The sequence below is a fragment of the Protomyctophum bolini genome, assembly GCF_963924005.1.
Source record: "Protomyctophum bolini genome assembly, chromosome: 3".
Classification (NCBI taxonomy): Eukaryota; Metazoa; Chordata; class Actinopteri; order Myctophiformes; family Myctophidae; genus Protomyctophum; species Protomyctophum bolini.
The window spans coordinates 5,918,024-5,941,851 of record NC_137864.1 but is presented as its reverse complement, the minus strand read 5'-3'; the positions used below and the strand labels follow the sequence as shown (position 1 = coordinate 5,941,851).

At 43.9% G+C, this 23,828-nt stretch overlaps 1 protein-coding gene across 1 annotated transcript in view; it reads left to right on the top strand.

Moving 5' to 3' along the window:
- Positions 1–23,828, top strand: part of LOC308311841 (voltage-dependent T-type calcium channel subunit alpha-1I-like) — a gene marked incomplete at both ends in the record, with an annotated part of 172,535 nt that overhangs the window by 15,422 nt on the left and 133,285 nt on the right. The window contains 2 exon segments of the mRNA XM_080758617.1: positions 11,305–11,402; positions 21,515–21,674. Of these exon segments, the coding sequence (XP_080614743.1) occupies positions 11,305–11,402; positions 21,515–21,674 (258 nt within the window).

The following is a 23,828-nucleotide window of genomic DNA, read 5'->3' as shown; positions in this document are numbered from 1 at the left end:
TCTGTGTGTTAGCAATCGTGAAAAACTGTAATAATTAAGTACCTCTTGTGTCAGATGGCTGAGTTGCTGGTACACTCACTGTAAATGCAAACTTGGGAGAAGTTAATGCTTTGTTATTCATTACCAGCTGTCTCTGAACAGATGTGTAACTGTATTTACCACTGCATTTCCTACACTCCTCAACTGACAATGGGACATAATCCAAATTATATATAGGAGCAATTGTGGTTGTACCATTTGTTTATCATGTTTGCAAAATGATGTTCCGTTGATTGCAGTCGAAGCCAGATAGTCTCTGCCATTAGCTGCAACACTTTCTAATTTGTTTAGAAACCATGACAGGTAAATTGGCATGGTCAAAAGACAAAGGAAAAAATCTAAATGACTGGTACTGCCACTACAACAGCTGCATTTTTGTTTATTTGGGTGAAACATTATAACAGTCACCCCAGCTCACAACCAGCAACGTGGGTCCGACCTACGTGGCCGGTTAAGACTGAGGTTATAGGGTCCGACCTACGTGGCCGGTTAAGACTGAGGTTAGGGTCCGACCTACGTGGCTGGTTAAGACTGAGGTTAGGGTCCGACCTACGTGGCTGGTTAAGACTGAGGTTAGGGTCCGACCTACGTGGCCGGTTAAGACTGAGGTTAGGGTCCGACCTACGTGGCCGGTTAAGACTGAGGTTATAGGGTCCGACCTACGTGGCTGGTTAAGACTGAGGTTAGGGTCCGACCTACGTGGCTGGTTAAGACTGAGGTTAGGGTCCGACCTACGTGGCCGGTTAAGACTGAGGTTAGGGTCCGACCTACGTGGCCGGTTAAGACTGAGGTTAGGGTCCGACCTACGTGGCCGGTTAAGACTGAGGTTAGGGTCCGACCTACGTGGCCGGTTAAGACTGAGGTTAGGGTCCGACCTACGTGGCTGGTTAAGACTGAGGTTAGGGTCCGACCTACGTGGCCGGCTAAGACTGAGGTTAGGGTCCGACCTACGTGGCTGGTTAAGACTGAGGTTAGGGTCCGACCTACGTGGCTGTTTAAGACTGAGGTTATAGGGTCCGACCTACGTGGCTGGTTAAGACTGAGGTTAGGGTCCGACCTACGTGGCTGGTTAAGACTGAGGTTAGGGTCCGACCTACGTGGCTGGTTAACACTGAGGTTAGGGTCCGACCTACGTGGCTGGTTAAGACTGAGGTTAGGGTCCGACCTACGTGGCTGGTTAAGACTGAGGTTAGGGTCCGACCTACGTGGCCGGTTAAGACTGAGGTTAGGGTCCAAACTATGTGGACGGTTAACCCTCTAGCACCCAGGGTTGCTTTTTAGCAACAAATTTATTTTAATTAATTACTAAATTATTATTATTTTTTTCTGCTCTTTTTTCACCTGAATGTCATCAGTGATGTTCATTGCAATGCCAATTCAATGCCATTAGTCATGATATTTGCATTTGAATACCCCCCACAGAGGCTGAAATTCACACAAATAAAAAATGTTTGGACTCTGTGCAATTTTGAACATTTTTTAACCTAAAACTTTTGACCTTTACCCTAATAAAAGTAGGTAAAATAATTGTAACATATGTTTTTTTGTGATCATTAGAATGTCTAGAACATGTTTTATTCATTATTGTGAAAGATATCCCCCAAATGTAAATTATTAATTTATTATATTATTATATAATTATTATATAATTATTATACATTTTTCATCAAACTTTTTTTTTTTTTTTTTTTTTAACATCTTTTTTAGTGTCAGTGCTAGTAGTACAAAGTAGTAGTAAGGTTGAAATCTATTTTTTGCAAGTAGAAATTAATGCGGGTGTTAGAGGGTTAAGACTGAGGTTAGGGTCCGACCTACGTGGCTGGTTAAGACTGAAGTTATAGGGTCCGACCTACGTGGCTGGTTAAGACTGAGGTTATAGGGTCCGACCTACGTGGCCGGTTAAGACTGAGGTTATAGGGTCCGACCTACGTGGCCGGTTAAGACTGAGGTTAGGGTTTGGGATAGAGTTAGTAATGGGTCAGACTAACGGGAGGTCGGAACAATGACATGTCAGCGCTATACTATCCCGTGGTACCGGAGCTTGGTGCATGAATCGCGACATTGGCGTTAGAAGTGCGGAAGCAGGTGGTCCTCGAGTGAAGGACGTGAAGGATATTGCGACGGTGTTAAGGTTGAGTCACAGGACTTGGAATGGGATGCCATCCCACAGCAAGATGGGGCTACATTGGCGGTCAGTACGTGGCTGTAGTGTACATGTATATGGATTTTCCACTCGCTACTAGTTCCCTAACACTGAGTGTTAACAAAAGTGTAAAAATGGATATTACCTGTGTTGTTTTTTTCCTTATTACTGTGCGAGAGTGCAATCATCCAATCTACTAAGCAACTCAAAACAAAGGGTGAATGCCAATGGCAATTTTTTAGGGGGGCGCTACCCAGTAGTACCCACACATTTAGCTGTGTTGCTCATTCCACGAATGCTGTACAGTACCTTGTTGTAAAGGCGACTAGTAAGCAACGATAAAACAATATAAAATACAATACAATTGGTATTATTAAAGGGGTTCTCCCCTTTTTTTTATGTTTTTTTGTGGCTTTTGCCTTTATTTTATATATTCTTTTAGAGGGACAGACAGTAGGCTTACAGGAAATGGGGGAGAGACATGCAGTGAAGGCCGTTGGGTGACGGAAGTCGAACCCCGCGGCACACTGCCAATTGCTTTGGTATTGTATTTTAATAATTCATCATTTTTTTGTGAGGAGTTAAGACAGAACACCAAAAAAGTGCAAAGAGAGGTTGTCCAACTAAAATCAAATACTGTGTGCTTTGTGGGCAGGTATTTACGGCATTGCATTTTCTGATCCACTCACTGGCTCTCTATAGTGAGACATACAGACGGTACAACAGTGTGTCGATGTGAGAATCAGCCAAAGTGCTGTCCGACCAGCCCTGTGGCTGGCCTGCGACACACCGGTGATTGTTCTGCAGAGCTGAATCTGTGTGTCTGTGCCTGACCGTTCACCCTGCTGTGAGGTTTAATTACCTGTGACATGTTGTTGAGCCAGAGAATTAGATGTGATTCCTGTAGGGGCTAACATGAAAAGATGGGCCCAGAGCATGTATGCGGAGAGAGAATACTTTCACCAGAGCTAGACATCTGGTGTACACACAGCTGTTGCACACACACACACACGCGCGCGCACACACACACACACACACACACACACACACACACACACACACACACACACACACACACACACACACACACACACACACACACACACACACACACACACACACACACACACACACACACACACACACACACACACACACACACACACGCGCACACACGCGCGCGCACACACACACACACACGCTCGCACACTCGCACACACATACACACAGGGGCATGCACACACAGACATGCGCGCATATGCACACATTGACTCATGAATTGGGATATGTGCACAGGCGCTGGAGCTGGCACAGTACTGTACACGCACGCATGCACACAGTGCTTTATGCCCCTCTTTTCTGCCTTGGAAACATCTTTTGAGTCAACATTACAGTATATTGGATCTATTCGTCTCATTTAAATAATTGATGCTATCATCTCTTGAGGGACATTTTGCCTGGCCTGGTAATTGCCATATTAGTTTATCTCATAGATCTGCATAATGTCTGTGGAATCGGGTGGGATCTTTTCCGAGGCCAATCTACCTAAATCAACAGCTATAGAGAAGTGCTGTCAGTAAACATAGATAGGACTTTAACTGCTGGATAGTGGATGATTTCTTAATCCCTGTACACATACTTTAGGTATGCTATGGGTAATCCCTGTACACATACAGCTCCAAGAAGCTCCAGTGTGTTAGTGTGTTAGTGTTGGGGTACCCACCTGCTCTGCTCTGTGCTGTACGCAATCTTATGTATATATTTATGTGTAGGGCATCTGAGTCAGTACATTTCATCATTGCTGTATAACTAACCCTATAAGTGTAAGGTTCTCCTCTAGAATGTGGAATAAAGAGTCAAAGTAATGCAGATGTTTAACAATAATTTAACCACAGCGCTACAGTAGGTGTACTAAATGCGTCGGTCTTAAAGATGGAGTGCCACAATTTTTGGATCTTTCCAGTTGTTCATGTGTCTATGAGGTGACAGTACTTCATTAGACACCCTGGAGTCGTTTTTATGGGCAATGGTGTATTGACTTTGTATTTAGGGTTTCTTCCTGGAGGCTGAACCCTTGACAGTCAAACGGGCCAATGAAATAAACAGTAATATAGTGACATCACACTATCAGCCCCCCCCCACATTATTAGCTATTTAAAAATAGATCTACAAGCTCGTAGTGCGCCACCGAGTGGCGCGCTACGAGCTTGTAGGTCTGCTATTTTTTGAAAAATCGAAGAGCGACTGACATAGAAGACATTTTTTTAGAATCTGATCTCAGGTCAGAATGGAAAACTGTCAGGTATGTAGAAGACATTTTTTAGAATCTGATCTCGGGTCAGAATGGGTTATAAAGCCACGCTGGTTCACGCTCCGCCGCTAGTCCGGAAGCTGCGAGCAGCTGGGCACTTTCTGGAGTGGGCGGTGGCTTTATACAGGTTTTTATAATCTAGAATTTCGTAGCTAATTTACATCCGAGATAGCTCAGATCATGAGAGAGAGAGAGAGAGAGAGAGAGAGAGGATGGGGTCAGACATTTAAGAACTGCAGTGATCTCCCCTCAAGTCTCCTCTAGTCCACTTTGGGACGAAAGCAATCTAGTGTCTCCTTTAAAATGTTCATGATGTATATTTTCACACCATTATATACACTGCAGAGACTTAACCAAAAACTGGAGAGCACCGAAGAAAGTTTGTGAGACACGGTGGCAGACAGCGCAGATGGAAGTTGTTGTTTCCATATTCCACATTCACAAAGGTGTGTGTGTGTGTGTGTGTGTGTGAGTGTGTGTGTGCGTGTTTGTGTACATGCGTGCGTGCGCATGTGTCTGCGTGTGTGCGCTCGTGTTTACATGTTTGTGTGTGAGGCTACTGTACGTATGTCGAACCAAGACTTTTAATGCTTAAGCTGCGTTTGTTTGCATGCGCTTCATGACTTTCTGCATGTATACCTATACCTGTGTAAAGTATGCGTGTGACTTTTGTCGTGCAAGTGTTTTTTTATCTCTGTCCTTGTGCAGCTGCAAGGAGCTTCCTTATCAGAAATCGCTATATATAATGGTCCTCACCTTCTCTCTTTGAATGATAGAAATAGTGGCTGTACAGTGACATTTTTAGTGTTAATTTAACTCCAAAGAGTGTACAAATGGAACGATCCATTTGCTTCCATTTATCCCATTCTGAACGGGAACCCATTTTGGTGTTTAGCATCATGTTGTGCTTTAGATATTGAAAAATAGCAGACCTACAAGCTCGTAGCGCGCCACCGAGTGGCGCGCTACGAGCTTGTAGGTCTGCTATTTTTGAAAAATCGAAGAACGACTGACATTTTTAGAATCTGATCTCGGGTCAGAATGGGTTAATCAGACCAGTGTGTGTCCAGTGGAAACCTCGTATGAATCTGATCTCAGGTCAGAATGGGTTAATCAGACCAGTGTGTGTCCAGTGGAAACCTCGTATGAATCTGATCTCGGGTCAGAATGGGTTATAGGCTACACTCTTTCGAGCTAAACTTAACACCAAATATGTTTTCTGTGTGGAATGGTGCAACAATGGACACTAACATGGTTCCAGTCCTAGTTTTCTGTCTACTAACTAGACGGCTGAAACGTATAGCTCTTGTCCAAAGCCCTAATGTCATTGCTGCCATTGCATTTGGACTTCCTGCCCTCGCATTGAAATGCAGACCAGCCTCTCCTCTGTAGCGAAAATACAAAGAACGTTTTCGCTACTCACCAACACGAAAAAAACGGGTTGGGGTTGTGTCATTACAAAGCCTATAGTACTTTCCTTAGTGGACGCTCAGAGTGCATCCACTAAGGAAGGTATAGGCTTTGTAATGACACAACCCGTCTTTGTATTGGTGAGTATAGCGAAATATAATTCTTTATATTTTCGCTACAGAGGAGAGGCATGGTCTGCATTTTATGTGAGGGCAGGAAGCCAAGAGTGGCATTAATGCAACGGCAGCAATGGCATTAGGGCTATGGAATCAGAGCTATAGTTGAAACTGCTAGCGCTGGACATAGAATACTCAACTGCTTATCCGTAGTCGGGTCACGGGGGCAACAGCTCCACCAGAGAGCTCCAGACCTCCCTCTCCAGAGCAACATTATAGTGACTTCCTCCTGGGGGATCCCGAGAAGGTTCCAAGGCCAGTGATTCGATGTAATCCCTCCATCTGCCCCGGGGTCTCCTCCCAGTGGGACGTGCATCGAGGACCTCCCTATAGGTAGACATTCGAGAGTCATCCTAACCAGATGCCCCGAACCACCTCAGCTGGCTCCTTTCCAGGCGAAGGAGCAGCGGCTCTACTCCGAGTTTCTTCTCCCGCGTGACTGAACTTCTCATCCTATCTCTAAGGGAGATGCCAGCCACCCGTCGGAGAAACCACCCCAGTAGAATGGAAAACCACTAGTTTTCTCTATCGCTTTGCTCCATCACTTCTCTTTCTGATCTGGTTTAGGGCGCTGGGCTGTAGCTGATGTCTTGGTTATGGTCTGTATTTACCCAGCAGTGCATAATAGAGCACTTTTTTTAAATCAAATTTCTCTCTGTGGCTTCACATAATGCAAGAATAATGCAGAGACGCACGCGCACACACACACGCGCACACACACACACACACACACACACACACACACACACACACACACACACACACACACACACACACACACACACACACACACACACACACACACACACATGCATGCATCCACGTACATCTTCATGAATATTTTAAAGGAGACACTATTGCTTTAGTCCTTGTGGAAGAACACTGGGCCTCATGCGCCAACCGTTCTTAAGAAGTTCGTCAGAGGAAATTTGTTCTTAGACCCACTTAGGACGTTTTTAAGAAGGTTTTGGGATCCCTCAACATCCCAATGTTTTCTTAGCTGTGATTTGATAGGTAAGAACAGCATCTATGCACATTGCACACTGGAGCACTGGGTGCCTTTTTTGTTCTTAAGTGCAATCTGAAAACATCAAGGAAAAACAGCGCCCTCTGCATGATGCTCAAAGTTTGGTCTGAGGACCTCAATGGGGTCCTTGAGGAAGTTCCAGGCAGTCCACAGCAAAATATGGAACATTTGACCACTTTAATCCCATTTTATACTTTGAAAATAGCCAATCTACAAGCTCACAACACGTCCCATTACTGCCCATGTTGAGCTTGTAGATCGGCTATTTTCGAAACATTTTGAATAATCTTCAAAACATTTCCCTAGCAGAAGATATTTTCAGATGGGGGGGTCTGCAGAATGTATGTCAATTTGGGGGTCCTTGACATGCAAATGTTTGAGAACCACTGCTTTAGAGTTTTCAACTGGCCTGAAAATTTCAATCCAACCCAAACAGACCAGTTGAGTTGAAGCCAAGCACCATACCCATTGACCCCATGAATAACCCCTACCCCACCCGCCATCAACCCCTCCATACACCACCTCCATTTTCCTGTCGCCTTCCTACCTGAAAGCCCCCCCTATCCCACCCCTTGCACCACCATATCACCCTCAACACCCCTATTTCCTCACCATTACATATACAAAGCCGTTGCTTCCTTAAAGCCCTTCCATGCCCAGCCTCCAGTGTTCAGTAATACAATGTTTTATATCCACTACTATCCACTACTATGAGTGGCTGTGGCTCAGGAGGTAGAGCAGGTCGTCCAAGACACTGAACCCTATACATTCCCTCCAATGAGTCGGTCGGTGTGAGATCTCGCCACCATTGGTGTGTGAATGTGGGGAAATGAGGACTCTGGCGTCGACTGTTCGCCGCTTCACCTCCCAGTGTATATGAATGAATGAACCATTGTAAAGCGCTTTGAGTATAGGCTCGTAGTGCATAGAAAAGCACAGTGGTGGAAAAAGTACTCAATGGTTTTACTTAAGTAAAAGTACCAATAGAACTACTTCGTTACAAGTCCTGTTTGGGTGCCTTTTGCTCACTTCTCTGCTTGGTCAATAGGAAACCAATCAGGTCATGGCCACACTATAAGAAAATAGAACCCTATCTCTGTGGCCACAACCGTCACAGAGATAGGGTCCTCTGCAATCTGTGACCTTACATGTCATGCTCATGCAGCTGAAATTGAGGCTTTCTGCTTGTACAATTTACAATTTACAATTTAGGCATTTAGCAGACGCTCTTAATCCAGAGCGACTTACATTAAGCAAGAACAAAAGCATGGGAATACATCACATAAAAGCATTTATCATGAAACATGCGTGAGCTAAGAAAGTAACAGTGGAATATCTATATAATGAAACTATACATATGAACTATACATATATACTACTATGCTATACATATGTACTATGGCGTGCTATGACTATATACAATGCAATTCTAGTGCTGTCTACATAACATGCTATAAGTGTGTGTGAGTTGGCTTAACGAAATAACTAAGACTGGAAAAAACAAAAAACAAGAAGAATAAACCAAAACTGTTGTGCGTTTACAAATTTAACAAAAACTCAAATCATATAGAGAAAAAAGTCGTCAAATTTTCGGACACTAAATGCTAAAACTAAACCTTTTCAAAAAACGAAAACGAAACTAGCGAGCCAAAGTTGTTGTAAAAAATAATTTGAAACTAAACTAAAATGGAAAACGTAAAAATAAAAAACGGATGAAAATGTCAGAAGTATGAAAATCAACCATGGCATGCAGAACTGCAGGGTTTGGATCTGTGTCCGTGATGAAAAAACATCATCCAACGTATACAGTATGCGCGGTATGTCTTTGAGTCTCGTGGAACTCATCGATGTTTTTCACCTTACAGAACTCTCGTACGGCAGGTCACAGGCAACTGCATTTTAGAGGAGCCTTAGCACTAGGCTTATACATTTTAAACTTCAACGCCTCGGGGGTGCATGGGCTCATTATAGGCATGGTGTAAAATAAGAGGGAACCTCTCCTGTTCCTCGCACCTTTTGGATCAACGCCATTCGGATCCACGCTTTGAAGCTCTCCCTCTTGACGGGTTCGATGAGCCTTTCTTGTGCAAGCAGTGCAAGGTACAGACCTCTATAGGTTCTCATGTTGTAATTATCTCGGCACTTGATAAACCCGCCAGGGTCCATATGTGTATTTCCTCTTTCCCTCATTAGTATTATATCACTCTGCTAATCATCCCTTGATACTTAACTTCCGCTACCGTCTGCTTTTCTTTCATGACTTCTCATGTTTATTCTGGTTCTCACTCACCGTCTCTCACTCTGACTTGGTCTTTTGCACGCACACACACACACACACACACACACACACACACACACACACACACACACACACACACACACACACACACACACTCTCTCTCTCTCTCTCTCGGCACAGTTGACTTGTTGAATTGAATTGTTTTTTTTCATTACTTTTTGAACCAATATGCCAGAAATATAGGTCAGCCAGTAAAATACTTTCTCTGTGTGTGTGTGTTTTTTTTTACCACACTTAATTTCAAGCTTGTTTACCCACACACTCTGTCTATCCTCTTCCTCCGTCGATGCGATACACACTCATACAGGTGGCCGTCAACTATAGCCTAGGAAATTATACTTTGACGCTCCTCTATAGCTGGAGCAGACCCGCTGGCAGGGAAATGGGGAGTCAAACTGAAGAAGAGAGACTAATGTGTTCATACCAGGGGGGGGGGGGGGCAGTCAGACTGATATTTTGTGAAGCCACTGAGGAAATCGGGATTTCCTGAAAGTTCATATAATGGCCTGTTGTTGTGGCGCTGTCATTGGACCCAGAAAAACCCATATAGCCCCATAGAAGTCCATGTATCTGGGCCCAACTTCACCTAGACTGTATTACCTTAATAAACATGGTCATGAATACTTTTTGCTTCCGGTCACTAGTTTAAAGTCTCATTTCTAATGTCATAATATTCTTTTTGGAAAATTATGGTCCCATTTATTAGAAAAAACGACCATAAAGTCGCGTATGTTCTGAGGGGCGTGGCTACCGTTACAGTCTATGATCGGGATCCCCCATCACCACTCGAGTCAAAATAAAAACCAACGGAGAAGAAGGGGGGGAAGTCCCGCCTCGTTGTCTGGGCCAGCCAATGGCTCAGCTGGGCCCAAACGGATCTAGAAAGATGGCGACTTACAATAACGAGGACTGACAGGCTTCATTTTACGTTCATGTTAGACCCCGGAGAACGCTTTGTCCATATTTTTTACAGTCTATGTGTTCATACCAATATCAACATGCATTAATGCTAGGCTTATAGCGGCGACACCAGCAGCAACATAGTGCCACGGTACCAGCAATAGTATAATAATAATAATAATAATAATAATAATAGTATAGCAGCAGGGGAAGCAGTCAGTATTTCAATATTCCTCTTCAAACTAACACATTATTCACGATGCTCAGCAGTTACTGTCGAGAAGAGTGTGTGACAGGACATTTGAAGTTAATACTGTTAATACTTAAACGTATGTATATTATTATTATATATATACCAATTAATCCCCTGTAGAAGGGTTCTCGTTGCCTCCACTAGTGTGTAATTTGGTCTGAATGGCAAAACATTGAGCAGCGTTACATGGAACATTGGAGTTTGGAAGCATTCATTTGGAAATGGGTGGTCCTATACATACCGTACCACCTGTTTCTAAATTGCACATAATGCAGGAGGCCGCTCTAATCTCCCGCAAGGAATTTAGCTCATAACATGGTCTATGGTGGATTTTGTATTAAATAAAAACTATTCAGATGGAGGTTAATTCAAGCTTTCAGCACAGCTGTATAGTTTTGGAGAGTTTAACTTTCTTTATCAGATCAGACTTTTTCTGTTTGAATGCATGGGCTGTCAAGGCCAGAAAGTAGTTTTTTGCCACTCGGTAGGAGTTTTGAATTGATTGTTTGAATTCATTATTAACGGTTTGCAGGGGGAAAAAAGCACAGGAAAGTACACTTCAATGCAAGGTCTGCTAAGAGGATTGATTTCCATTAGGGTCCGATCATTATTCAATTAATCCCGTATGACTTCCTGGTACGATGTTGTCATAGCCTTTATTTTAATTCTAAGTGTGTGTGTGTGTGTGTGTGTGTGTGTGTGTGTGTGTGTGTGTGTGTGTGTGTGCATGTACGTTTGTGTTACAGGATAGTGGAGTACTCACTGGACCTGCAAAATGTCAACTTCTCTGCCATTAGGACAGTGAGGGTCCTACGGCCACTTAAAGCCATCAACAGAGTGCCAAGTAAGTTTGCTCGCACGCACGCACGTACACACACACACACACACACACACACACACACACACACACAGTCTCAACACCGACATAAAGTGGACAACACCGCCACACGATTACAGTACTCGTGCGCTCTGCTTGCACAAGTAATTAAGACTTAACTATCCCCACATTTTCAAAAAATCGTATTACGGTACTGCAGTTTACAACAGCTTGGAATTAAAGCTTGAAGCCTATAGGGGAACAGTCAGACCCCTGATAATTTATTCATTGAGTAATTAAGGTATCCAGGATTGCATGGGGGGGGACATTAAAGAACCTCTTTGCATATAAACTGTTTAAATGAATCATCCCCCTAAGCTATAAGTCAGAACACAATGCACTTATTCTGCGCGTGTAAAAACTTTGTATTTATAAATTAAAAAATATGCCCAGTGACATTTTCCATCCATCATAAATGTTTCGTCAGAGAGACAAGTTTTGCTTTATAGCTGTAATAATAATCCTTCGTGATGTGACTTTTCTGTTCAGCACCATGGCCAGCATCACAGACTAGTAGGGACTAGGGAGCCTGTCTAGGAGCTGTCCATGGTAGGGACTAGGGAGCCTGTCTAGGAGCTGTCCATGGTATTGTTCAGCACCATGGACAGCATCACAGACTAGTAGGGACTAGGGAGCCTGTCTAGGAGCTGTCCAGGGTATTGTTCAGCACCATGGACAGCTTCACAGACTAGTAGGGACTAGGGAGCCTGTCTAGGAGCTGTCCAGGGTATTGTTCAGCACCATGGACAGCATCACAGACTAGTAGGGACTAGGGAGCCTGTCTAGGAGCTGTCCAGGGTATTGTTCAGCACCATGGACAGCATCACAGACTAGTAGGGACTAGGGAGCCTGTCTAGGAGCTGTCCAGGGTATTGTTCAGCACCATGGACAGCATCACAGACTAGTAGGGACTAGGGAGCCTGTCTAGGAGCTGTCCAGGGTATTGGTCAGCACCATGGACAGCATCACAGACTATTAGGGACTAGGGAGCCTGTCTAGGAGCTGTCCAGGGTATTGTTCAGCACCATGGACAGCATCACAGACTAGTAGGGACTAGGGAGCCTGTCTAGGAGCTGTCCAGGGTATTGTTCAGCACCATGGACAGCATCACAGACTAGTAGGGACTAGGGAGCCTGTCTAGGAGCTGTCCAGGGTATTGTTCAGCACCATGGACAGCATCACAGACTAGTAGGGACTAGGGAGCCTGTCTAGGAGCTGTCCAGGGTATTGGTCAGCACCATGGACAGCATCACAGACTAGTAGGGACTAGGGAGCCTGTCTAGGAGCTGTCCATGGGTACTTCCACAGAGAAACATTCAGATTAGTCTTCAGAATAAACACAAGCATGATACTGTATTGATGCTAGAGGGAGTAGAGTGCACTTTGGATTTGTTGACTGCATTGTTTTTCATGCAATGTGCCTTTCAGGAATAGTTTCTTACCATTGTATTGCATGGTAACTTGGAAGTGTTTCATATTTTCTTTTCTTGTTTGGGGGGGAAGGTTCAAACAATTGAACTGGCATTCAAAGCCTGGTATTAAGCCTGGTAAATAGCCTGGTATTCATTCCAAACTGGGCTGTGTATGTGATCCGGTTTAACACCAGTGGTGTTAAACCTGGTGTTTTCGAGGGGCCTTTATGCCCAGCTCTCCCGGTTTGTGTGAACACCAACATCGGCATGCGATCACCTCATCAGCCCATAGTGATGACTGGCTGATCGCTTGTAGATCGGATATCTTCACTCTGAATGCGACTCGAGATTTTGACTTGCCCTTTGGTGTGCAGAAAAACGCTGAAAAAACACTGATTTATACACGGAGAGAGGCAACCCCGACCAGGACACCCTGATTATTCTCAGGTCTTTTTTTTTTATCTGATGAGAACATTTCAAGCACGCTGCCAGTTTCTATATTGTGGCGCGTGTGCCTAAAATTGCGCCTGGCAGGCAATCATCTCAAGAACATTGGAGTGCACTCATACTGGGACGTGTGGGTACTCGAAGTTAATGTCGCTGTGCTTCCTTTATCAGTGTAATTGCCAAACCACCCACCACTCTTTAAGTAAGTCAAAGATGGTCGCTATATAACTCACTGTTTTCCCTTTACTCCATGATATGTTTCATGTTTCAATTCATTCCCCTGGCGGATTTATTTTGCCTGTTGCCAAGATCTTTTCAGAGGGTATACGCTTACTTGTGAAGACCAAAAAACTCACGGGGCCGTGAATTGAAAGTATACAAAAAAAACGGCTGTGTAATGTGCCACGCAATGTTATTTTAATTCACCCGATGTGGTTAGATCTTAATGTGTTTTTACAAAAGTATAACAAAGACTTATCCACTGGAACAGAGATAATTTTTTTATTTCCTGAAAACGTATGGGCTTTGGACAAGATTTCTGCGTGACAGCTACGATATAGCCTTGAATCCAGACTGATTGCTACTTTATTCTTGAGGGGCACTAGCCAATCCTATATACAGGTTTATTGTTTGTTTTTAGTTCAATGTTTGTTTTAAAAAATGAAGGGAAAATTTACGTCATATTGTCCCTCATTACGTCATATTGTAATGGCGTTTAATGTTTGTGTTGGCACCGTTTGTTTGATCAACATTACATCACCTAATCAACATGAGATAGACTTTAATATATTAGCGCCCCTCACTTCGCACGGGTGTAAATTCTTCTCCTAACTTCGCAAACCATTCTGACCAGCGTCCTCCTTAATAGGTAAAGACAGTGTGTTCACAGCTAATCTTGCATATACTACTAGGCCGGGCAGACATTGTATAAACAGGCCAAGGATCTCAATTTATGTCGTTTCAACCACAATAGGTTCAGTATCAAGACATAAAGTGCAGCACTGCAAGTGCCATCAAAATATAGTTTTATTGGCCTGGGCCCTGGCTCAATGGCCCAGGTACCTTGGCTGGTAATCCAGTCTGGCAGTGTGCCGCGGGTTCGACTCCCGATCCCGACGGCCTTTACTGCAAAATAAATCAATTAAAGGCGAAAGCCACTAAAAAATATATATAGTTGTATTTATTTTATTTGAGTCTGTGCATTACACACAGAGGACTGTTGCCATAGCATGCTGGACCCTTTCATTCGTATTGCTTTCGTATAGACCGAATGATCAGACGGTTGACGTGATTTGACTGCATACTGCCGTCATCAAAATTCCTTGGCCGTGTTGTCCAGTCCACCCTTATACTAACATCATTGACAACGGGGCATTAACCACCGGCATCCATTATCGTAGCCCTTCACCCCCTTTGCCCCGTGTCTTGTCATCCATGCACGGTCACAGCCCCACGACACACCGATGCGCCACACATACAGAACGATAGAGGGAATTACAGCATGCCTCTTAGTCTTGACAGAGACTTGCGCTCCAGTGAGCGCACCTTTTCAGTCACCGCACGCTGCTTCAGATATGAAGAGATACAAATCCACACATCAGCTTTTGCTCCTCAGTGTTTCCGTTTATTTTAACCCATTTAGGCCTGACGTCGATTTAAAAAAAAGCCTTCTAAATCCTAATAGTTTTCTGAAAAACCCATGTTTCTATAATGTCAGTTGTGCTCAACCTTTTTCATGTCAAGGACCCCCAGAATTATCTCTATTGGGCCACGGACCCCCATCTCAAAATATGTTGTTCCAGGGAGGGACCCCCCCAGAAGCAAATATTTTAGTTAAAATATTTCTCTCTGAAATATATGTTAAAAAGATTTGTGCCACGTTTTCACGATTTTTCAAAAATAGCAGACCTACAAGCTCGTATATAGCGAGCCACTCGGTGGCGCGCTGTGAGCTTGCAGATCAAGCACAACACCAAAAGGGGTTCCCGCCCACAATGGTTTAAAACACTGTCATCACAGGGTATACACAACGCTTCGACCGTATAGTTGGGAGAGCTTTTACCTCTTTTAAATTGTCTTTTTTTTCCTCCAGCACCAGCAAGAAACTGGATGTGCCACAACAACCCACTTGTTTATAGATTCAGATTAGATTATAGTCTCACTTCCTCTTTGCACCTCGTTCCTTCTGTGACACCATCCTTCTGCTGCTCTTATATTTGCTTCCTCTGAACTCTGTAATATTGGCTTCCTTTCCCCCACCACCGTCTCTTGCTCAGCCCCCACCCCCCACCCACCCACCCACCCCTTCCTCCTTTACTCCCTCTGTTATTTGTCTGAGACGGAACAGCCGTGGTAGTTCCTGTGAGTTCTTTCCGTAGAGTATACGGTAATTTACTCCGCCGGGATATAGACGCGTTCACGTGTGCACTTCACTAATGAATATGGTATATTGCACTTCCACCTGTGGGCTTCTCTCTGTAGAGAGAGAGGGAGAGAGAGAGAGAGAGAGAGGGGGAGAGGGAGAGAATGGGCACACAACAGGTGGGGAGACGAGAACCCAGGAGTATGGGAATGAAAAAAGACCTGTGAAACTAGGTTGTGCTCGTGGTGTGAGAGACACACACTCTTGACAATAATGGTGACTTAATTGCAAACAAAAAACAGACCCCTGCATTCAAACAGATCGATGTTGTTGTGTTTGTGTCTTATTGTGCTTGTTAAGTGTGCTTTGTGGCACGACTAGCCCATTCTGACCTGAGATCAGATTCATACGAGGTTTCCACTGGACACACACTGGTCTGATTAACCCATTCTGACCTGAGATCAGATAAAAAAAATGTCAGTCGTTCTTATATTTTTCAAAAATAGCAGACCTACAAGCTCGTAGCGCGCCACTCGGTGGCGCGCTACGAGCTTGTAGATCTGCTATTTTTCAATAGCTAAAGCATAACATGATGCTGACACCAAAATGGGTTCCCGGTCAGAATGGGCTAGTGAAGGGGAGAGAGAGACGGTGAGCAAGAGAACAGAATACAGAATCTGAACATAACGGTACGGGAGAGACGAAGAGGAGAGAACAGGACGATAAATGAAAGCGGGGGGGGGAGAAAAAGGGATTATCCAGAGCCGTGGAGAGATAGACGAGGAGAATACGGGGGAGATGATGGGGAGCCGCCGAGACGGATGGTCAGGGACTCGGATGAGCGCGCCATTACGATGATAGATGGGCGGCGAGGAAAACGATGTGCGGGATGGAAGGGAGTTGTCGAATGAATGGAGATAAAAGCGAGCTAGAGGGACGGAGCGGAGAGACAGAGGGAGAGAGAAAGAGGGAAGACGGAAAATACGTGATGCATGGAATAAAAAAGGGGACGGTGCGAGTAAGCCCGGAACAGTTTTTTGATATCATCTTAAACCTTTTTATCTCCTCTTCCCTGCGTCCATTCTTTGTCGCTCTGCTCCATATCCCCCCTGGCTCTCTCCTCTCACCTCCTCTCTGCCTTCCCACTCATTTCAGCGTTAATGATCTCAGCCACAGGGCAGAGGTATCAGTCCCAGACGTTTTCCCTTTGACCCCCGGGGTGTGTGAGTGTATGGGCAACCAGCAGGCAGCATGACATACCGCTTACTCCCAGCATGGAGCCACACACACACACACACACACACACACACACACACACACACACACACACACACACACACACACACACACACACAGTGTGTTCACTGTGGTCGGTGGATGCACTCAACAGCCACGGAAGGGTTCCTGGAAACCTTCTACATACTGTACAAATAAACCTTTACTGTTCAGGAAAGGGAAAAACAAGACCCTATAATGTTCCAATAATGGTTATTATTTGTCTCATTGGTTAAATATGCATTAAATCCTTGGGCAACCTTATACAGTATATAAAGTGTTATGGTAACCACTTAATTCGACTGACTTTAAACTCACAATATGGGCAGAATTGTCCACACATGTAACAGGTATGAATAGGACACAGACAGTTAGAGAGGTACAATGTGTACTCTGTACATTAAGTGGGAGTGGCATTCATTATTTTATTAACAAAAACTCATTCATTTATAAAAAAGAGTAACATGAAAATAAATATGTATATGGAGATACAAGGTTTCTGCCCAACAGGGACAATATGTCACGGTGTGAATCAATAAGGTAGGACCCAAGTGCAGAACAGGAAGGCGCAGAGAAGTCTAAATGCTAAGAGGGTTTATTCCAAAATCCAGGATACAAGGCAAACAATCACACTTAACATACAACAATGACCTGACAAAGGAAATGAAAAACCAGGGGAGTATGAATACACAAAGACACAGGTGTACTCAACAGATAATCAACACAATGACTGGCTAAAAGACTAACAGGACAAGGTGGAAACACTAGGGTAATTAGGGTACTGGTGAGACAACACGGGTAACAAAAGCAACAGAGGAAACCAAGGGACCAAAAATACTACAAAACAAAAGCACAACAGAAAACGTCACCGTATCGTGACACAATATGAAAGGCCTGTATGGTCCCGTGAGGTTTTATGTCTCAATGAAAGCACACATCTGTTATGTATTTCTAAGGGATACATAGCCCCAATTATGAAAATTAATATCCCAACACTGGTGCTGGTTCTTTGCCTTTGTCGGAGCGACTGATAAAATAAACGAGGTGTATACTCGTTAAAGGACGGCTCGAAGATCCAATTTGTTACATAAGAGGATCGAAGACCAATTTTCTAAGGTATGGATAGCCCTAATTATGAAAATCAATATCCCAACACTATAATGTCACAGAGGCAGCACCCTAAAGCCGCTTTTAGAAACTACGTGGTACGTAAATAAAATGGATATACTGAGACCATTTCGGCATACAAAGTTGTAAATGACTTGGATAACCATTGAATTATAAACTAATAAATCGTCGGGACTCCGGTATAGGAGACCCTGGTGCAGGAGAATTGTGAGAAATGTAATCGAGTAAAAGTACTCAAGTCAGAAAATACCTAACGTAAAGGACTGTAAAACCTTTTAAACCAAGTGAATATTTAACTTTATCCTTAATGTTAAACTTAAATCCTATATTAATAACCTTTTAAGGAAAAATACTTCAGAGGAACAACTACAATACTAAAATGTATGAGTATTTCAGAGTAAACCAGAATACCTTGGAATGAATTTTTGACTCCGACACAAGGAAGAGAAGACCACACAAACAGAGCTAAGCATTTTCCATTTTGATATATTTACCCATTACATCGGGAGAGAAAATGTTATAGGTCCGGACAGCATTCAAAAAGGTCTCTCCCCATGTCCAAAATGGACACAGTTAATATAGCAAAAACATGTTGTTCACAGAGGGGCAGATAATGCAACTTACTTACTTAGGCCTTTGAATTCCTTTCGGAATATAGGCCATTGATGAGTCGTTTCAAGACGTCACTTAATGTTTCATACAGGAGATATCTCACAGGGCAGAGACAGCCATGATATGAACATCAGTGCAGAGACAGCCATGATATATGAACATCAGTGGGACACAGGGCATGCAGTGAGATGAAAACGTAGTGGAACAGGGTGTCAGTCAGGGCACATGGAAATCCATTCACAAAATAAACAGATCTACAAATGAGTCCCGAAATACCTATCAACATCTGTCACTGTTGTTGAATGTTATGGATATAAGAGAGGAACCAAAAACTGACAAATGATCTTTCATATTATTAAGACGACCGCTTGCATTACATTAATTCCTATGATAATAGGTATAGGCAAGCCCTCTGATGAGTTATATCCACTCTGTTGTTTTATTTATACTTCCGCGGAACAGCGAAGTACACGTTGTTTTAGTCGCTTAACAAGAATGCAGTACCGGTGGCAAAACTCTGTTTAATTCCATTTGTGTTCATAGTGGCTTGATAAACTAAGCTCCCTCCCCCTATTATTTATATTAAAGGCAATTTACCACACGTAAACCATCTCTGGGGTAATTCAGTCCTCATGCTGCTGGAGAAACAAAGAGTGAATGACTCATGCACAAACGTGGATATAAGCCTAGCTATTACGCACGCACGCATGCACTCACGCACGCACACACACGCACACACACACACACACACACACACACACACACACACACAGACACACACACACACACACACACACACACACAGTACACACCTCTTTCTAGTGAGCCTCTGGAGGGAGAAACCACGGTGCATAAAGGTGTTTGCTAATGGGACATTAATAATGCTTAACTGGCTGTGGTTGTTATATGAACAAGATGACACAACAGGCCCATTGTTGTTGATAGTGGTATTGTAGCTCTGTTGACTACAACACCCCAGCCTCTCATGGCATTCCCCTTACTGGGCCCCGCCAGTGCCACTAAGCTGCCAAGGGTAATGCTCATTACTCATCGCCTCCTCTCTTCTGGGCAGCTCTTCACAATTTCCTTTTTGTATGGCCATTATTTCTTTCCTCGTTCAATGATTTGTGTGGATATACCTGTCTTCGCATTTATTCATTATCTTGCCACTGCTCTCCTGCACTGAATAAATTATATTCTCTGTGGCTCATGTGCCTGTTAAGTTCTTCAGACTTCAGAGTTCTATTGAACTATTGCTGACAATAGCCGAGTGATATATACTGCAACTATTTTGGCTCTTTTTGACTATGAAGGATAACCAAGAGCCTTTGTTGATGTCATAAAAGCCACATAAACCCATATGCACTTAGATGACTTAACCCATTCTGACCGGGCACCCATTTTGGTGTTAGCATCATGTTATGCTTTAGCTATTGAAAAATAGCAGATCTACAAGCTCATATCGCGCCACCGAGTGGCGCGATACGAGCTTGTAGGTCTGCTATTTTTGAAAAATCGAAGAACGACTGACATTTTTCTAGAATCTGATCTCAGGTCAGAATGGGTTAATCAGACCAGTGTGTGTCCCGTGGAAACCTCGTATGAATCTGATCTCAGGTCAGAATGGGTTAAAGTCTCAGTCAAGTGCAGGAATCATTTGGTCTGGAAACGTGTCCATTTCAGTGCCTGCTGCAGCTCAGTGATTCATTTTCATTTATGAATGGAATCAAATGCACATACTGTATAAGGGCCCACTTTGTTCCAATTGTACACGCAGTTACAGAGCAGGGTCCATTTGTACACATTTTATTTAAATGTCATGTGAAAGGGCATGCTGAAAAGTGTCTCATACGTACACGAGTCGAGTGTACATGGATTTCACAAATGCACCTATTTATCTAAATACCACCCGCTTATCACCTGTCTGTCTGGTCTCACGTCTCCAAGACCCAGGGAATCCTTTTTTTTCCATTATGGGGTGGAAGTGGCTCTACATCTGCCTGTCCAGAATACAAGATTATCAGTCATTATGTTATTATCTCGGACCTCCTGGGCAGGTGTGGGGGAGTGCAGCTTGGGGGACTGCCTGCCTGTCCACTTAGCACTGATTAGATGGTTAAGTGCTGAGACTGGGTTAATCTCCGTTAAACGTTATTTAACCTTCACATTACTTTTACGGATCGGAGCAAAGGTAATGGGCCGTTGCATTTTAATTAGCACAATGTTTATGGATTTGTTAAACAATTGCAATAGCGTGCTTATTTGCAAACGAGTGTAATGGGCTAGTCTTTATGAGCCCGATTGAATCCTATACATAGTTGCCACTCGCTGAAGACACAACATTGTGAGTAGGGTCGTGCACGATTGCATTTAGCTTGACAATTATTGTCCCGCAAATAATTGCGATTGAACCATTAAATTGCGTTCCGGTCACTACATAAGAATTACATTTCTGTTTGGCTTTCAGGCGGCGTCGTAAACAAAAGGTGCATGGGGCAGATAACCTGACAAATAACTTTTAATAACTTTACAATAACAACATTTAATAACTTTATACTTTACATTAATTGTGGAAATAGCCGTTCTATACAAGAGCAAAAAATGATCTGCTATAGTTCCACTATTTTTGAAAATAATACAGCACAGTATAGTCCCACTGCTGTACTGTATCGAGAGATCTGCTGTCCTTCGCACATTGCACATGAGATAGATGTGTAAACTGAGCATTATTCCATGTAATGTTTTTGGAATGTGTGTGCGTGCGTGCATGTGTGCGTGCGTGTGTGCGTGCATGTGTGTGTGCGTGTGTGCATGCATGTGTGCGTGCGTGCGTGCGTCTCCAGGCATGCGTATCCTGGTCAACCTCCTCCTGGACACTCTGCCCATGCTGGGGAACGTCCTGCTCCTTTGTTTCTTCGTCTTCTTCATCTTCGGGATCATCGGAGTACAGCTGTGGGCGGGGCTACTGAGGAACCGCTGTTACCCCAAGGAGAACTTCACCCTGTGAGTCGACACACTCCACCCACCGCACGCGCACACACACACACACACGTGTGTGTGTGTGTGTGTGTGTGTATGCGATTGACATGTCATGTCACTGTCACTGTCCATGAGAGGCGAGTGGGCAGGTATATAGGCTGGCGCTGGCAATCCAGAGCAGCAAGCAGGTGATGAATACTATAGTCATGTGCGTCCGTGCGTGCGTGCATGCATGCTTGTGTGCGTGCGTGCTTGCTTGCGTGCGTGCGTGCGTCTGTCTGTGTGTGTCGAGAGGGTGACATTTTGACAGGACTCCGGGACATTATGACAGGAGTCAGGACTCCCGCGGGTCACGGCAGCATTCCTGCTGTATTGATCCCGGGATCGGGACGCGACGGGAATGAAAGTCGACCAACAGGAGCAGGGAATGACATCGATCGATAGATGATGATGATCATTTTCAGCGTGGTCGCGCTGCCAACCAAAAGGGACAGAAGCGCCCATTTTTGTTGTAGTCGTCTTTCAGTGAGCCAACACGCTTTTGCCTTGCGTCAGCAAGTCAAAAGAACTACATTACCCAGCAGTGCTTCCAGTCGGAATGCGGAGAGGGGCGCAGTGCAGTAAACAAACAGGACATGCATTGTGGAGTATAGTGGTCCGGAGTGGACTTCTTATAACGTTTTAAAGATGAATAGTGAGGGCATTTTATCAGGTAGGCTATAATCAATCTGGGAACTAAATCGCTACCAAGAAATGTCTTCACCAAAATGTGTTTCTAAAGGTGTCTAATAACATGTACTAAAATGTCATCATTCTTTAAGTAGCACGTGACATGTGAAACTAGCGGGTTTTCATGAATCCATTCCAAGCATTAGTTTTGCACAAAAAAACACTCCTTGGGCTAAATTCGGCCAAATATCCACTTTCTGCCTTAGATAGGATGTTAAGGGTATGGTCACACATTATGCTAATAACAAAAAAATCCCCCGGGAGTTGAATTTCAATCTTTTAGTACACCTTTAGAAACATATTGGTGAAGAAATGTATTGGTAACGATTTAGTTCCCAGATTTTCATAGATTTCTCTTACTATAAGACAAGGCATCGCGATGCAGCCGTGCATGATTCTGCATCGCGGCGATGTGACATAATCAATTATATAGCCAGATTATAGCAACAGGTTGTGATGCTACGTTCTGGTCCATAGCCAATAGCCATGTGAAGAGTCAGAACTGTTCTTGGTTCTGTTCTTGGTATAGTCGAATGTTGTGAGCTTGTAGATTGGATATTTGAATGCTTTTCAAAATACAGTAATCTAAAAACATCACAAAATCCATTGCCTTTCCTAATGACTAAGCGGGAGTCATTCTACAGGATGGGATTTTTTTTAAAACTTTTTTCTGCAGGAGTGGAAATCCACTGTCAGCCTCTAACACACACACACGCGCGCGCACGCACACACACACACACACACACACACGCACACGCACACACCCTATCCAACCCCTTCAAATATCAGGTCAGGTTTTCACTGGTTTCACTGGCATGCCCTTTAAATAGCAGCCTCTTAAGATAAATGAGGCATCATGGCCAGAATTGTTATTTTTCTCTCTGCTGCTCTCCCTGCGTGCGTGCGTGCGTGCGTGCGTGCGTGCGTGCCTGCGTGCGTGCGTGCGTGCCTGCGTGCGTTTATGTGAAAATGACCATGTGTATATCTGCTATAACCTCCACTGGTCCAATGACACTAGAGATGATTTATTGCATCATCAGCCTCAAATTTCGGATAATCTTAGAGCGATTAATTCTCTCTCCATCTCTCTCTTTCTCCCACTGTCTCTCTACTCAGTGTACTACATTCAACTGAGACTATAATGAAGCTAATTGCAAATCAAAATTTGCACAATGCAAATACCATTATCTCCCAGTCGGTGCAGCACCATGTAATTAAATGACGCTATCATCTCTCTCTCTCTCTCTCTCTCTCTCTCTCTCTCTCTCTCTCTCTCATCGTGAGGCAGCGTTCAAATCCGAATCTGGAACAAAGCCTAAGACGTGCAAAGACGCCAATTTAGAGTTTTGAAATGGACGAATGCCAAGATTGAAGTGTAGCAGGTCCTATCACTGACTGCATTGACATTGATCAGCGATCGCGTATAACTCGCGGACTCTTCCTTGGGAC